Source organism: Anomaloglossus baeobatrachus, chromosome 3 (genome assembly GCF_048569485.1).
Source record: "Anomaloglossus baeobatrachus isolate aAnoBae1 chromosome 3, aAnoBae1.hap1, whole genome shotgun sequence".
NCBI classification, from domain to species: domain Eukaryota; kingdom Metazoa; phylum Chordata; class Amphibia; order Anura; family Aromobatidae; genus Anomaloglossus; species Anomaloglossus baeobatrachus.
In genome coordinates this window covers 231,559,205-231,577,695 of record NC_134355.1, presented here as the reverse complement: position 1 = coordinate 231,577,695, position 18,491 = coordinate 231,559,205, and the positions used below count along the sequence as shown (strand labels likewise).

Below are 18,491 nucleotides of genomic sequence, written 5' to 3'. Positions count from 1 at the left end.
TACATTATGTTGATATCTGCTTCATTATTACTGTCTCAAATTGGAAAAATCTTCTGGGCAATTTGCCAATTATTCCTCTTTATCTTTATCCCCATACTGTATTTCTTAGCCTATCCGGAGGGGCGATTCCCCTAGGAGGGGCATTTGGAAAATAATTGAGTACTACCATCACATTACTCTATGGTGGAGTCTCTGGGGAAAAATTTACTATAACTGTGCCTTACATGAGTGTGGTCTCTGTTTTGAATTTATGAGCCAACACTTATGTTTTTTCTATATGTGTGTCTTTATGTTTGATTTTATGGGACCATTGGTCTTTTAAAAATGTCTCTAGTAAAAGTTAAGTTTTAGGAGTTTTTATTGTATAATTTCTCTGTACCCATACTACTATATCTAAATTGACAAATTTTATGGGCATCCGTGAAAATATCCAGCTAAAAAATACTTCTACTTTATACCCTGAAATTGTTAGAGATGTTGCCCATGTGGTCACCGCTTTGCAACAAGCCCAAGTTACTGTAGATAGGTTGTTCTCTAGCCTTAAAATAATTAGGTCAGATTTGAGGTCTTCTATGAAGGAGGATCTAATGGAGGCCATATGATTTCTTAGAACAAATTCATAGACTGCACAAATGTTATTTGGTACATTTTAGTTGAAAACGGTTTTATTTCCCCCCACTTCCTGCATAGTTTATTGTATATTTACAATTTATTACAGTTTTTTGTGTTCTAAACTTGTATTCCAATAAATCTATTTTATGTTCCATCTAAACAGCTTGATTATTGCATCACAATAATGATTAAACGCCTGATGTTACCATTTTACTACAGTAAATTTATCAGAAACACAAGCCATGTATGAGGAAGTCGGAATCAGGGAAATTGAGGAGTCGGAGGTTTGTTTACCAACTCCACAGTCATGAATTAGATATACAGTATGGCTCTTCAATACCCAGGATGCAGACGGCTAGAGAATCCACAGGTGTGTATAATGTAATCTTCAGGTCCCGCTGGAGACGAGTGGACCCAAAAAATAAACGTTTTTGGAGAATCTGTACTTTTTGCTCAAGAGGTTCAAGTGTCCTGAAAATAATCTTGCTTGAAATAAAAATCCTTTTACACAAAGTTTGCTGCTTCAAAGTTTTTAGATTTTTAGTCAGATATGTCTATGGTTACGGAAGTACAATTATAAGCATTTACATTTCTAACCTTTTCTTAACCAGATGATTTTCAGTATTTGCATTTCTGATTTTTTTTCCCTCCACTTTTTCCAAGAGACATAACCATACAGGGGCTTGCTTTTTTGCAGGACAAGTTGTACTTTTGAATGACACTTTACATTTTATCATTTAATGTATTGGACAGTGAGGAAAAAAAATTGAAACGCGGCGAAATTGCAAAAAAAGTGCAAATCAGCCTTTTCTTTTTGGCTTATATTTTTACAGCTTTCAAACACACGTGTATATATAATAAATATTTATTTTCTGTTAAGTGGAAATGTTGCCTTTTCTTCTCATGATAGTGTTTACAGATCGGGTTGATTTAAAATTTTGATAGGTTGGACATTGAATGACTTAACGATACAACATGGACTTTTTTTTAATTTATTTTTAATAATGGAAAACGAGAATGATTCAAATCTGTGTTTAATTTTTTCCATATATTAAAAATATATGTACAGTATGTTTTTTTAATTTCATTGTTTTGCTGTCAAACAAAGGCAATTGAACCTGAGATAGGCAGACTGGGAGCAGACACATGACATACCATTATGTCTTATGTTGGTAAGGAGTTAAATTTTAAATGATAAATATGTAGGCCCTGATTCATTAAGGTGTTTACACCATAATTCTTTAGTGGTGTAACTTACCCCAGGAATGTACTTTAGTTTCTGACTGAACTACATTTTGGGTGGCAGCACATGCCAGCAAAGATATGTGCCCAATTAATTAAGTTGTGTATGCCTCTTAATAAATTAGGTACACCGAACTTCAGTGAGCCCAATCTTTATTCTCTTAAAGGGGTTATCCGGCTCATTTTGCCTTTTTTTGTAATTTGACTATGGAGCTACATTGGGGCAGGTAAGTAGATAGTGACCACTTACCTGCCCTGCTGTCAGCCCCTCTCCCCAGGCTCAGAGTGGTCATGTGTCCGCTCCTGCCGCGATTTTGCTGCTTCCGGTCATTTCATGTCAACATGGGTAGGACCATGTTGACATGCAAATCAGAGAACAGCATGTTGCCGCCCTGCTGGGTGGGTACAGTGTGTGGAGTCCCCGCCCCCCTTTCCTGCACCCTCCCACACATTCCCCCGCACCCGTACTCTCCCCGCAACCTCCCCCGGCACTGCTGTGGGGTTCGTGACCTGGGGGAGGGGCCTGGCATTGGCTGCCGCGGTGTCACCGCCACCCCCTGCGCAGGATCGCACATTGAAATGTATCGGCATCACAGAGGGGGGGGAGGAGTCAGTACAGAGCACATTGGGTGTTGTGATGGGTGCAGAGCCCGATGTGGTGTGGGGTAAAGAGCCCAATTTGATGGGGTGCAGACCCCTGTGTGTGTGTGTGGTGTGCAGAGCCCGATGTGTGTGTGGGGTGCAGAGCCCTGTGTGTGTGTGTGGGGTACAGAGCCAGATGTGTGTGTGTGGGGTACAGAGCCAGATGTGTGTGGGGGGTGCAGAGCCAGATGTGTGTGTGGGGGTGCAGAGCCTGATGTGTGTGTGGGGTGCAGAGCCTGATGTGTGTGTGGGGTGCAGAGCCTGATGTGTTTGTGGTGTGCAGAGTCCTGTGTGTGTGTGTGGGGTGCAGAGCCCTGTGTGTGTGTGGGGTCCAGAGCCCTGTGTGTGTGGGGTGCAGAGCCCGATGTGTGTGTGGCGGGTGCAGAGCACGATGTGTAGGCTGTTTTTTCCAATGCTAGAGTGATAACAGGTCAGGTGCTGTGGCAGAATACTGACAGGGAATGTGTGTGCAGAGGGCGTGGCTGGCAGGGGGCGGGGCTGGACACTGAGGCTGGGCGGTGCCAGCTCTGACTGTCAGGTTTAGCACAGGAAGGGGTCATGTTTGCTGGAGCTGAATGTAAACAAAGAGCTGCAGAGAATAAATGGATAATTTAAGAGGAACAAAAGTTAGAAAACAAAAAATAACAATGTAGGGGTGTTTTATATGACAATACAGCACAGATTACCTTACCAAACATTTTTGAGTTTATGTCGGACAACTCCTTTAACAACTGCTGACACCCCTGCTGACACAGGGTATATTCACACAGGATGATATTCCCACGGGTAACAGCTGTACCTGACAGTTGACAGGCATTGGCCCCGAACGGTTTTGGAACTAATTGGGGCCAATTAATCCCTTCAACATCGCTATCAATCACAACAGCAGTACTTAAGAGGTTAAATGGCAAAATTGGCCCCTCATCATTATAATTGCAGGTCCCGATCACTGCCATGGTACCCTAGGGTCACTCGAGTGACCCCAGGGTACAGTGGCCTGTAAGATTCAGCTATAAGCAGGGTCTGGGTCTTACAGACTGTGTCAGTGAATCACTCACAGGTTTCATGTGCTGCTGTATACAAGTAACAATAAGATGTGGTCCCTAAAAACATGGTCTTGTAAATTTTGTTTGAAAAATGAGAAATTGTTCAAAAACTTTGAACCCTTCTAACTTGATAACAAAAAAAAAATATGTTTTAAAAATGGTGCTGATGTAGACATGTGGGAGATGTTATTTTTTTTTTTTAACTATTTTGTGTGACATAAGTTTCTGGTTTAAGGGCATAAAATTTTAAAGTTTGAAAACTGGCACATATTCTAAATTTTCGCCAACTTTCCGACATTGTCACAAATAATCGGAAATAAATTTGGCCTAAATTTTACCACTAACATTTAAGTACAAAATGTAAAAAAAAAATAATCTCAGAATCACCGGGATCTGTTGAAGCGTTCCAGAGTTATAACCCCATAGTGACACTGGTCTGATTTCTAAAATTTGGCCTGGTCATTAAGGTCAAAATTGGCTCCGTCATTAAGAAGTTAAAGGGGACATGCCACCATGAAAATGTCATCCAATCTGCAGTTATGACAGAACAGGGGGATTTGAGCAGATCAATAGATTAAATATTCAGTATAACATTTGGTCCAGTAGTTTCAGTATAACATTTGGTCATATCCGTGATTGACAGCTGCCTCTGTATAAATGTGTATGCAGAGATAAGGTCACTGTTAGGACTGCCCACTGGGCCGAAGATCCTAGGAGCAGCTAAGAAGAAATGATTAAAAAAAAGGTTGTACTGAAACTTTTTCCATCCAGTGAGGAAGAACACTGGGCACTATTCTTTGTGATTAGACGAACAAATCAAATTCATACAGCCTCCGGCAAAGGTAAATAATTCAGTCTACCACTTTGTTACACCTATTCAGGTGTCCTATGTGAGCCCGAGCTTGGATCTACTGACCGAGGTTAACTCCAAAGTTGCAGAGCCGTGATGATACAACAATTAAGAGAAAAAGGAGGCACTCACCGGTTTTGTAGAAATTTCAGACGTTGCAGCATCGGTAATCGGTGTGAAACGGCCATAGTCTGTGTGCACGCTATCAAAGCACCCTCCCCCTATGCCTGAATAAATGCAACATCTGAAATTTCTACAAAACCGGTGAGAGCCTCCTTTTTCTCTTTATTGTGATACTGAAACTTTTGTCTCCAAATGATGTATCAAACTGCATCTCTTACTCAAATAGAGATGAGCGGTGTTCGAAGTGAACCATTCGCAAATTTCAAATTCAAGTTGTTTTGGGCGGTGTTCAAGTCGTTCGACGAACTCTAACGATTTGCTTCATGTTCGACCGTTCGAGTTACCGTTCGATAACGGTTCGATCACCAAAAGCATAGCTAGTTACTAGCTGGCTTTTTACTGTAATACGGTCAGTCACTGTTAATAATCATATCAAAATTCAGCGTATAGTGTGCGGGGGGGACGGGGTTTAGATCAGTGCTGCTGAGTGCTGAAAGAATGGCAATTGCCATTTTTTTTTCCTAACCGTGCGTACAGTGGGGTGGGCCAAGCTGTCAGTCACTCACAGACACACATACAGCAAAGTGGATTTTTGACAGACAAGCAAGGGCATGTTTCATTGGCTGTGCATGTCACATGTCCTTGCCCTATAAGACTCGCCCATTTTCCCCATCGCCGCCATTATCTCAGTGACAAGACATCGGTTTAGGGAGTAGTTTTAATTTCAGCCCTTGTCAGGGTTAGATTAGAGCAGTTCATAGCCATTTTTCCTAGGCAGGTCTGTGCCAGCGCTGTGCAAGGGTTTTTCACAGCCTCTGTCTAAATCAGCTCAGGCAATTCCTTGGGGCATAGTATCATTGTCTGGGATAGTCAGTGACGTTCCTCTGCTGACAAGAAAGCTACACCACCTCTGCATTCTACACCACCTCTACATTTCTGCTATGCAATTTTTAACTGCAACAAACAGTATCCAATTTGTTCACGAACAAAATGAGTGGCAAAAGGCCAGATGCTGGTGGAAAGGGGAACAGGCGTGTTGGAAAGGGAAAAAAAAGTTTGTGTCCGTGGGGTAGGTGGTAAAGCAACAGTAACATCTGCTGAAGAAAGACCATCTTCCAGCCAAAGTAAGATGTCTACTACTTTCCGTGGACAGTCTGATATGATCCCTTTGTTACGGAAACGAGCATTGCTACCAACGGTAGATGAGGCACAAAAACAGCAGATGCTTGAATGGATCTCAAGTGCTCCATCAAGTGGCCTCTCCTCCACTTCAACCTCCCAAAGACTCCAGTCCTCTGAGTTGTCACCCCAATTGCACTTGCTTTCTACCAGCTCTCAAGTCTCCACCCGCCCTGCAGAGTATGGGGGTAACAAAGATGGTTGAGTCTGCAGAGCTCTTCAGTCACACTATAGCCTGGGAATCAGAGGTCTGCTCCAAAGCTGCAGCGAGTCCAGACAAGGAAATGATCTGCACTGATGCCCAGAAGCTTTGTGAGTCGGATCCAGGCCCAGATGAAGAAGGTTCAGAGCATAATGTAGACCCTCATTCCCAAACTGTAACTCCTCTTGGTGGAGACAATGAGGAACATGTTGATGACGATGAGACTCAGATACCTGATTGGAATGACAACTTAAGTATTCGGTCAGGGCAGGAAAAGGTTGGCTCGGAGGAAGAGGGGAGTGCAAACACACAGGGTGATGATGAGGTTGTAGATCCCACTTATTGTCAAACCCACAGTCAGGCACTTGATGAGGTCAGCAGAGGAGGTGGAGGAGGAGGTTACTGACGACAAGGTTAGGTTGCGTCTTCCTGGACAGTGACGGAGTACTGGAAGCACATCAACAACTGCATCCTCAGCCACAACTCTGCCTCTGAGCACAAGTCGTGCTGGCTCTGCAGGTCGCATGGGCTCTAAGCCTTGCCTGGTCCTTTTTTGACATCGCAAAGGATCACCCAACTCATGTCATCTGTAAGATTTGTCACCAATGTCTAACTAGAGGCCAAAAACTCAGTAGTTTGAATACTTCGTCCATGAACCGTCACATGGATATGAAGCATAAGTCGCAGTGGGAAGCTCACTGTGCTACAATGCGGCCTAGCGGAGCGGGCCAACCACCGTCTGCCCCTTCAAGTGCATCAGTGTGCTCTTCATCCTCTGTGACTGTGGGGACAGCAGTCACACATGCTTTTGGATGCAGACCTTCCGGCTCTTTACCTGCAACAGGCAGTGTGATTGGCAGGTTGTCAGTTGTTTTAGAAGTGGAAACAGCTGCTGGTGTGGAGCTCTCTGAGACATCGAGAGCACCACCTTTGGATGAAGGCAACATTATGTCTCTGCCTGCACTTTTCTCACAGACCAGCAGTTTTCCAGGGACACCCTACTCAATGCCGTCTCAGCACAGCAGCCAGCCCTCGGTCCCTCAGATGTGGACAAGTAAAAGACCATTTCCTCCTAGCCATGACAAAGCTAAGAGGTTGACTTTCACCATCTGCAAGCTGTTGGCTACAGAAATGCTGCCTTTCTGCCTGGTGGACACACAGGATTTTCGAGACCTTATGTCCGTCGCAGTGCCCCAGTATCAGATGCCCAGTCGCCACTACTTCTCTAAGAAAGGTGTGCCTGCGCTACACCAGCATGTCGCAAACAACATCACCGCTTCCTTGAGAAACTCTGTGTGTGAACGGGTGCATTTCACCACCGATACTTGGACCAGTAAGCATGGACAGGGGTGTTGCATGTCACTGATTGGGCACTGGGTAACTATGGTGAGAGAAGGGAGAAGGGTCTGCTGTACAAGTCTTGCCGTCTCCACGAGTTGTGCGTCAATCCTCTGTATGTAGACGTTCCTCAACTGCTTCTGCCTCTTCCACCTCGTCTGGGTCCTCCACCTCTGCCCAAAGCCTGTCTGGTCAGGCCACCCACATTGTAACTGCGCACAAGGAATCCCGCACACCTCCTTACTATGCTGGCAGCAGAGCTCAACGGCATCAGGCGGTCTTTAAGTTGAAATGTCTGGGAAATGTGTGTCACACAGCTGACCAGTTGTGGTCAGCTCTGGAGACAGAGTTTCGTCAATGCTTGTCTCCACTCAACCTGCAGCCAGGGAAGGCCGTGTGCGACAATGCTGCAAACCTGGGTGCGGCCCTTCGCCGGGGCAATGTGACACACGTGCCTTGTAAGGCTCACGGGTTGAACCTTGCTGTCCAGCAACTTTTAAACCTCTATCCCGGCCTAGATGGGCTTCTGCACAGGGCACGGTCACTATGTGCTCACTTCCGCCGTTCACACGCCGCAGCTGAATGACTTGCATCGCTCCAGAAGTCTTTCGGCCTGCCAGTTCACCGCCTGAAATGCGATGTGCCGATATGCTGGAATTGGACTCTCTACATGTTGCAGCGACTGTGGCAGCACCGCAGAGCCCTGGTGCAATATGTTAGGACGTTTAGCCTGGGCCAACTAGATCCAGAGGTGGGGAAGATCATGCTGCTGTAGTGGTTCTCAGATCAAGGACCTATGCACTCTTCTGCACAGTTTCGACATGACGATGAAGATGTTTTGCGCTGACAATGACATTATCAGCATGACAATTCCAGTCATTTACATGCTGGAGCACACTAACACAGTATTCAGAGTCAGGTGGTGGGACAAGAGGAAGGGGAGGAAGTACAGGAGGATTCATATGCGGAAGGGATACCAAGATCTACAAGGTCCAGACAGTCAGCAGCACCAAGGCGGCAGGCAGGGGACGGTGGGGGAGAGGGATTAACAAGGGCTCATGGTAGCAGCCAAACTGTTGAGGAAGGTGCAGGAACACAGGAAGAAATGGAGGACGAACTGGCGATGGGCATGGAAGACTCAGCAGATGAGGGAGACCTTGATCACATTTCTGTTGTGCGAGGTTGGGGGAGAGGGTAGAGGAAGGAAGCATGATTCTCACCTTGCCGCCACCAACACAGCAAGGACTTGGTCCTTCTGGATGCGCAAAACACATGAGCGCCTTATTGCTGCACTACCTACATGACCCTCGGATTGTCAGAATTAGAAGTAATGCTGACTACTGGGTTACCACATTCTTAGATCCCCGGTACAAGTCAAAATTTGGTGAAATAATTCCTGCCATAGAAAGGGATGCACGTATGCAGGAGTATCACTAGAAGCTGTTACGCAATCTTAGCTCGGCTTTTCCACTAAACACCAGTGGTGCACAGAGTGAATCTCACAGTTCTAACTTGGCAACCATGGGACTGTCGAGTAATCATCACTCAAACCGTACCAGTAACACCGTATCTGGTGGTAACAGCAATTTTATGGAATCGCTTCATGAATTTTTTAGACCATCTTTTGCAAGGCCACAAGACACAAGAAGTCTGACACAGTCAACGCCTGGAGAGGATGATACAGGAGTATCTCCAAGTGAATATCGATGCCATGACTCTGCAACTGGAGCCTTGCTCATTTCTGGCTTCCAATCTGGAAAATTGGCCTGAGCTCGACTTACGCCTTGGAGATCTTGTCATGTCCCGCAGCCAGCGTTCTCTCGGAACGCGTCTTCAGTGCTGCTGGGTGTGTGCTGACAGATAAGCGCACGCGTCTGTCCAGTGACAATGTGGACACACTAACGTTCATCAAGATAAACAAGTCATGGATCCGCAAGGACATTTCTACCCCTGTGTCATCCTGGGAAAAGTAAAGGCTTGTGGATTTTTGATTGTGCTTCATGCAAATCAACATGTTAAGTTTGCAACTGTGGGACAATTGATGCCACTTAAGTGGTGTCTGTGGCCCAATTTTTGGAAAAAATTGAGACTCTGGTTGGAGTCCCCTTGCTGTGTTTTACATGATTTTAGAAGGGCATGACATGCCTATATCTGTGTCTTCTCCTCCTTTTACTCGTCCAGCTCTTTTGTTTCAGCATGAGTATATGTACTTGTGTTTGTGGTGTCTTCTGAGTTGTTTGTCACCTTTTGGACACCTTAAAAGGTGTTTTCTATGTGTTTGTATGTGTTTGCCTGCCATTGTTTTCAATGGGGTTCGAAGGGGTTTGTCGAACGTTCGACGAACTTGGGGGGGGGGGGGGACAGCACGCCGTTTTTTCCCCATTTATTTTAATGCACTACATAGACCGGCCCACTGGTGGCTGTGATTGACAGCTGTCTCACTGCAACCAGAGTGGTGGCTCATCTGAATGCAACCAATCATAGGCGCTGGTGGGCGGTAGAAGCAGTGAATACGAGATGGAATAATGAGCGGCCGGCATTTTCAAAAGTAGGATCTTTGTGACAGCCGTGCAGCGCTGCACCAGTGATCGGTCAGTGATTGGTGAGTACGAGGAAGGGAAGGGGGGGACAAAAAGACAGAGAGAGAGCAACCGACAGAGAGAGACCGACACAGACAGAGACCAAAAGACCTGCGTTCTGTTTGTCAAAAAAGCATGCAGAACGCAACAAAAATGCAGTGCAAGCGCATTTTGTTTGCGTTTTGACACACCTCATTGATTTCAATGGGTGGAAATGCAACCAAAACGCACAAAAGAAGTGACATGCTGCTTTTTTAAACGCATCGATTTTTTCAAATATTTGGCATCCAAAACGTTGCGTTTAAAAAAGCAACATGAGTATGGAATTTGCCGACTTCTCAGACTTTTATGAGGAAGCAGAACGCATGCATTTAACGCTGCTGTTTTAACCCCTTCACGACCAGCCTATTTTTCGCTTTCTTGTTGTTTTTTTTTCACCATTCTTCTTCTGAGAGACGTCACTTTTTTATTTTTCAGTCAATATGGTCATGTGAGGGCTTATTTTTTGCAGAACGAGCTGTGCTTTTAACTGAAATGTGGAAAAATTGCAAAAAAAGTGCGATAGCACTATTGTTTTTGAGATATTTTATTCACTGTGTTCACTATATGGTAAAACTGTATGGTCGATGCGAGTTCGTAGACACCAAACATGTATAGGTTTACTTTTATCTAACGGGTTTAAAAAAAACCAGACGTTTGTCTGAAAAAAGTGGCGCACGTTTTGCGCCATTTTCCGTGACCCGTAACATTCTCATTTTTCGGGATCTATGGCTCAGTGATGGCTTACTTTTTGCGTCTCAAGCTGCAGTTTTAAACGGTACTATTTTTGCGCAGATGCTACGTTTTGATCGCCTGTTATTGCATTTCGCACAAAATTTGTGGCGACCAAAAAACGTAATTTTGGCATTTAGATTTTTTTTGCCGCTACGCCATTTACCAATCAGATTAATTGATTTTATATTTTGATAGATCAGGCATTTCTGAACTTGGCGATAACAAATGTGTATATTTTTTATTTTTTTAACCCTTTAATTTTCAATGAGGTCTTCCCCATTGATGATGATGGGTGATTAGAACTTTCAAGGTTTTTTATTTTTTAAAACTTTTTTTAATTTTTTTTTAATTTTACTAGTCCTCCTAGGGGGCTATAACGATCAGCAATCTGATCGCTCTGTCATATCTCCAGATCACAGCTACAGAGCTTAGATCTGCAGATATGCTGCTTTACTTTCAATGCCGGCAGTGTTCCAACATTGAGAGCAAGTGACTCATGTTAGCTACAGGCGTCATCAAATGACCCTGTGCTACCATGGCACAACCGATCATGTCACGTGACTTCCGATGGGGGCGGGGTAAGTCAGCATAATGGCAACGCGCATATACATCTCGCTGCCAGATTTTGGCAGCGAGATGTAAGGGGTTAATAGTTGCGGGTGGAAGTGATTCTACTCGCGACTAGCAGGCACACATGTCATCTGTTGAAATCAGCTGGTATGTGCGCGGATCGTGTGCCTAGCCGCACACGATCCATGACGTACCCAGTACGTCCATGGGTCATTAAGAGGTTAAACTAGCTGTAGTACCCGGCATTGCCCGGGATAGTAACTGTCTCTCTCCCACTTTCTGCCTTTCCCTGTATCTATCTCTCTCTCTCCCTCTGTCTGTTCCTGTCGCTCTCCCCCTGTGTGTCCCTGTCTCTCTCGCTCCCCCTCTCCCTGTTCCCGCCTCTTTCCCTGGCTGCATTGTGACAAGCCAACATTCCATTCTAGGGCGCGGCTGTATTGTGGCTCCCAGCGCCATTGACTTTAATGGAGGCAGCTTTTTGGCGAAAAACTGTAAAGCATGGGGTTAAAATTTCCCCTCAAAACATAGTCTATGACGTTCCCTGTGCAAACTTTTGTGATTGTACATGCAACGATGCGGATTTCTTTAGCGGACACACACACATACATATACTCAGCTTTATATAATAGATTTCTGTTAAAAATAAAAAATATTCCAAAACTTAAATGTGTGTTACTCAAATTCCTTGCACAATTAAAAATTCTGACATCACAATTGGAATCAGGGGACAAATTACGATGTTAAAATGCCTATTTAATGCATTTGCCAAAAAAAAAGTAAAATTTTGTAAGCCAGTGTTTTGGCCACAATTGCACAAACCGCATCAGACATTACAGAGCAATCCAAAATCCATTTTTCACTTACGCAATGGAGCCAAAAGCTTGGATCTTTTTTGAGCATATTCAGTTTCCAAAATGCTGTATCTTTCTTGATCAGTTGGTCGATCAACAGATTTCAATTGCGTAACATAATCATCAAGGAAATAATTTAGCAGTGCCACCAGCTGTTCTATTAGGTCACCACGTAATCTGGAATCAGCTTGAGGGTAGACTTTCTTCAGAATAATGCCATGCTGACTTGTAATCACAGTACGGATTCCACTAGAAGCTGTAGATACAAGAAGGTACATTGCACAATGAAATCAATAAATCAATGAAAGAAAAAATAATGTGCTGTTCTTTTATCATCAACAAACCACAATAAGTTGCACATACCGGTCCAGGGTATATATTCTGGTTCTTTATCTTTGCATTCACTTTTATAGAGAGAAGCTTTATTTTGCCTGTACTGACATGCTGCATGCAGCATATCCTATAAAGTAGAAAAAAAAGTTAACAAGAGTTTTTAAGTTAAATACATGGTACAGTTTTTCTTTTCTTTCAGACATTGCTTTTCAGGGAGGTTCTGAAGCCATCACAATATATAATATATTACAGTATGGACATAAAATTAAATATTCTAGTTTACAATTCCCTAGTATATTCAGCAAAGAAGTTCACCCAAAAAATACAAAAACTTATCGTATTTTTTGGACCATAAGACGTACTTTTTCCCCCCAAATGTTGGGGGAAAGTGGGGGGTGCATCTAATGGTCTGAATGTAGGGCATGGCTAAGGGGAATGAGGGTGCTGCGGTGGAGCGGGTCATCGGGGGCACGAGCAGGCAGCAGCAGAGCCTGCCGTGACCACGTGGGCCTGCTCATTACATATGCACGCCCATCCTCCCACGCATAATTAACAGCCGACCGTGATCACCCCTGGCAACTACAGCCTGGAGTGATCATGCTCGGCTGTATTCACAGCTCCCCGCGCATCATCATCAGCGCGGGGTGCAGTGAATAAATGTACTCACCGTTCCCCTGCAGCATCGCGATGTCCTCCAGTCTGCCTGCCGCGCTGTGTGGACTGGAGACTAGCGGTGGTCACAGCGATGACGTCATCGCTTTGCGCATGTGTGTCTTCACAGCCGCGCCGGCAGACTGGAGGACAATACATCGCACTGCTGCAGGGAACGTGGCCGGCTCAACACAGCACTGCCGGCACAGACAGGAGGAGGAGCGACGCTGCGTGGAACGAGGAAAGGTGAGTGTAAACGTTTATTTTTTGTGAGTGCCACAGGATGGGGGTATATGAGCAGGATGATGGGGTATATGAACAGGATGATGGCATATAGTAGGATGATGGGGGTATATGAGCAGGATGGGGCCATATACCAGGATGATGGGAGTATATGAACAGGATGATGGCATATAGCAGGATGATGGGGGTATATGAGCAGGATGATGGGGCCATATACCAGGATGATGGGAGTATATGAACAGGATGATGGCATATAGCAGGATGATGGGGGTATTTGAGCAGGATGATGGGGGTATTTGAGCAGGATGATGGGGGTATATGAGCAGGATGATGGCGGTATATGAGCAGAATGATGGCGGTATATAGCAGGATGGGAGCACATACCAGGATGCAGTATATAGCAAGATGGGGCTATACCAGGATGAGGGACATAAATATATACACAAGGCAGGAGGATCATTACCAGGATGGGGTACCTTAGTAGAGAATTTGGTGATATAACCCCCATAATAGTGTCAGCAGCAGATCCTCGCCCCATAACAGTGTGTCATGACCACATTTTTTGCTTAAAATTTTATTTTTTCCTTCTCTAAAACCAGGGTGGGTCTTATGGTCCGGTGCGTCTTATAGTCCGAAAAATACAGTATGTAATGCAGCCAGTAATAGTGCATCCGTTACCTTCAAAATCATGTTAACGTCAACAACTACATTAGCCCACTCAACAGAATCCATGGAGGTAGACTGTAAATCTGTTTCTTCTGTGTCAATAAGGCATTCAAAAATTATATCCATCTGCGATACCTAAATAGAGGAAAACATGCATTTTCTTCTGGTTTTGTATACAGTGCTTGTGTAAAGACTTGGAGCAATAAAAAAAATAAATGTAAAAACAGTATCTGCATAATCACCTTTAGAAGCCAAATGCATTTGATTAAAGTACAATAAAAATCAAACTCTGATCTGCAGCAAAATGTCTTACACAATTTAGCTCAGCTGGATGTGAACTCCACCTTAAACCATCTTCATCTGTATTAGGGTATGTGCACACAGGGCTTTTTTTAGTAAGTACCGTATTTTTCGGACCATAAGACGCACTTTTTTCCCCCAAATGTTGGTGGAAAGTTGGGGGTGTGTCTTATGGTCTGACTGTGGCTGCGGGGAATGAGGTGCTGCGGTGGAGCGGGTCATCGGGGGCACGAGCAGGCTATAGCAGCCTGCTGTGACCACGTGGGCCCGCTCATTACATATGCACACCCATCCTCCCGCCCATTTCTCAGCGCAGAAGCCGGCGCTGACAGGTGGGCGGGAGGACGAGCGGGGACGCGTGCATAGTAAAGAGCCGGTCCGCATGATCACCTCTGGCAATTACAGCCTGGAGTGATCATGTGCGGCTGTATTCACTGCCCCCCGCGCTGACATGTCATCATCAGCGCGGGGTGCAGTGAATCAGTGTACTCACCCGTCCCAGTGTGTGTAGCCGTCCCCCTGCACCACGCGATGTCTTCCTGTCTGTGCCGATCAGCTGATCTGTGCTGATCAGCTGATCGGCACAGACAGGAAGACATCGCGTGCTGCAGGGGAACGGCTACACACACACACACACACACACACACACACACACACACACACACATACAGGTCAGTGGTGCAGAGAGGAAGATGATCGGCTGCAGGGAGTGAGGAAAAGGTGAGTATAAACGTTTGTTTTTTTTTCTCTGTGCTATAGGATACAGGCCATATACCAGGATGGTATATGAGCACGATGGGGGCATATAGCAGGATGGGGGTATATGAACAGGATGGGGTATATGAACAGGATGGCAGTATATGAGCAGGATGGATGGGGGGTATATGAACAGGATTGGGGGTATATGAACAGGATGGGAGTATATGAGCAGGATGGATGGGGGGTATATGAACAGGATGGGTGGTATATGAACAGGATGGGGGTATATGAACAGGATGGGGGTATATGAACAGGATGGGGTATATGAACAGGATGGCAGTATATGAACAGGATGGATGGGGGGTATATGAACAGGATGGATGGGGGGTATATGAACAGGATGGATGGGGGGTATATGAACAGGATGGGGGTATATGAACAGGATGGGAGTATATGAGCAGGATGGATGGGGGGTATATGAACAGGATGGGGGTATATGAACAGGATGGGAGTATATGAGCAGGATGGATGGGGGGGTATATGAACAGGATGGGGGTATATGAACAGGATGGGAGTATATGAGCAGGATGGATAGGGGGTATATGAACAGGATGGGTGGTATATGAACAGGATGGGGGTATATGAACAGGATGGGGGTATATGAACAGGATGGGGTATATGAACAGGATGGCAGTATATGAACAGGATGGATGGGGGGTATATGAACAGGATGGATGGGGGGTATATGAACAGGATGGCAGTATATGAACAGGATGGATGGGGGGTATATGAACAGGATGGATGGGGGGTATATGAACAGGATGGGGGTATATGAACAGGATGGATGGGGGGTATATGAACAGGATGGATGGGGGGTATATGAACAGGATGGGGGTATATGAACAGGATGGGAGTATATGAGCAGGATGGATGGGGGGTATATGAACAGGATGGGGGTATATGAACAGGATGGGAGTATATGAGCAGGATGGATGGGGGGTATATGAACAGGATGGGGGTATATGAACAGGATGGGGGTATATGAACAGGATGGGGGTATATGAACAGGATGGGGGTATATGAACAGGATGGGGGTATATGAACAGGATGGGGGTATATGAACAGGATGGGGGTATATGAACAAGATGGGGTATATGAACAGGATGGCAGTATATGAACAGGATGGATGGGGGGTATATGAACAGGATGGATGGGGGGTATATGAACAGGATGGGGGTATATGAACAGGATGGATGGGGGGTATATGAACAGGATTGATGGGGGGTATATGAACAGGATGAATGGGGGTATATGAACAGGATGGGGGTATATGAACAGGATGGGGGTATATGAACAAGATGGGGTATATGAACAGGATGGATGGGGGGTATATGAACAGGATGGATGGGGGGTATATGAACAGGATGGGGGTATATGAACAGGATGGATGGGGGGTATATGAACAGGATTGATGGGGGGTATATGAACAGGATGGATGGGGGTATATGAACAGGATGGGGGTATATGAACAGGATGGGGGTATATGAACAGGATGGGGGTATATGAACAGGATGGGAGTATATGAGCAGGATGGATGGGGGGTATATGAACAGGATGGGGGTATATGAACAGGATGGGAGTATATGAGCAGGATGGATGGGGGTATATGATCAGGATGGATGGGGGTATATGAACAGGATGGGGGTATATGAACAGGATGGATGGGGGAATATGAGCAGGATGGATGGGGGGGTATATCAATAGGATGGGGGTATATGAACAGGATGGGGGAATATGAGCAGGATGCTGGTATATAAGCAGGATGGGGGTATATGAGCAGGATGGGGGTTTATAGCAGGATCATATACAAGGCAGGAGGATCATTACCAGGATGGGGTACCTTAGTAGAGAATTTGGGGACATTACCCCATAATAGTGTCAGCAGCAGATCCTCGCCCCATAACAGTGTGTCATGACCACATATTTTTTGCTTAAAGTTTTATTTTCCTATTTTCCTCCTCTAAAACAAGGGTGTGTCTTATAGTCCGGTGCGTCTTATAGTCCGAAAAATACGGTATTTGGTGCGTTTTTTAGCTGCAGATTTGACTTGTTTTTAAGCAAATCCATGCTAATAAAAAGCTGCTTTTTACAGTCCCAGCAAAGTCTAAGAGATTTCTGAAATCTCATGTGCACACAAAAACCTGCAGATTTTTTCCTGACTGTTTTGTCCACCAAATGCGTTTTTGCTGCAGATTTCAAAGAATGAGCATGTCAATTCTTTGCAAAGTTTTTTTTCATTGACACAACCCATTTTGTAGAAAAAATGCCACTAAAAACGCACCAAAAACACTATAAATGCACCAAAAACTCAATGGACTCAATGGAGATTTCCTGCAACAAGATGAGGTTTTGGTCAGGAAAAAACTTACGAAAAAGCCCTGTGTAAACATAGCCTTACAGCTTCTCTGGTCCCCTCTCCATATATTAACCACAGTCATTTCATACCTCAGTACCGAGAAAATCTGAATTCAAAGAAGGCATATTGCAACTATGAATTGAGAGTGACAGATCAATCCAAGCAAACGAAGCAGATTTCTCTGATAAGATATATTAGAATAATAGAATGATACATTTGGAAGGGACCTCCAGAGTCATCATTTCAGAGCCCCTGCTGAGTGCAGGATTCACTAAACCATCCCTCTGTTTGAAAACTTCTATTGAACGAGAACTCCCCACTAATGACGGGCGGACATGCTCGGTACTCGATCGAGCATTACTGTGCTCAAGACGCTCAATACTCTATCAAGCACTCTGATACTCTGGCATCATGCTTGGATCCCCGCCCCACATGTTCTCTGGCTTTTCAGCTAGAAAACATGAAGGGATTACCTGTTAATCATGGTGATAGATCCAGTGTCGCTATGCGGCCGACCAATATAAGACCCAGAGATGCCATGTTTGGCATTTCGCACTCTACCTGGAAACAGTGTAGAGACTAGGGAGAGTTTCTACTGAAGGAGGGACAGCTGGTGTGAACAACAACAGTGAACAAACAGTTCTTTTCAGGGCAAATTGAAAGCTATTCTAGTCTCTAATAACACCGTTTTTTTAGTGTAGAGCAATTTTCTGGAGCAGCGGTAGTGTGTTAGAGGCATGTAGGAAGGGATTCTCGCCTTACAGACCTTGCTGCTGATACCTCAAAAATGTAATCTATTCTCCAATAATTTCGCTCTTAGCTGTATTTAATGTAGGGAAAGTTGATGGTGGAGTAGGGATTGTGTATTATCAGCCTGTAGGCAGTGATTCTAGCCTTACACAACGTGCTGCTGCAAGCTAAAAAATGAATTCTATTCTCTAATAATACCGCTTTTAGTTTGCGATTAATGTCAGGTGAGATTCTGCAGTAGGCCTTGTGTATTATGGGTCTGTAGTCATGGATTGTAGTCTTACACAGCCTGCTACTGCGAAGTAAAAAATATATTTTATTCTCTACTACCACTCTTTACTGCGTACATAATTTAAAATGTGCAAGACCTGCGGTAGAAACGTTGAATTGGACATCCAGCTTATGGTGGTGCACGCAGAGGCAGT

General features: G+C 44.8%; 1 protein-coding gene across 2 annotated transcripts in view; it reads right to left on the bottom strand.

Moving 5' to 3' along the window:
* Positions 1-18,491, bottom strand: part of NUP133 (nucleoporin 133) — a 584,654-nt gene that overhangs the window by 157,735 nt on the left and 408,428 nt on the right. For both annotated transcript variants that reach the window (XM_075339754.1, XM_075339755.1), the window contains exons 16-18: positions 13,914-14,036; positions 12,372-12,468; positions 12,022-12,264 (exon numbers count right to left, since the gene is read on the bottom strand). In XM_075339754.1, the coding sequence (XP_075195869.1) occupies positions 12,022-12,264; positions 12,372-12,468; positions 13,914-14,036 (463 nt within the window). The remainder of the gene's footprint in view (positions 1-12,021; positions 12,265-12,371; positions 12,469-13,913; positions 14,037-18,491) is intronic.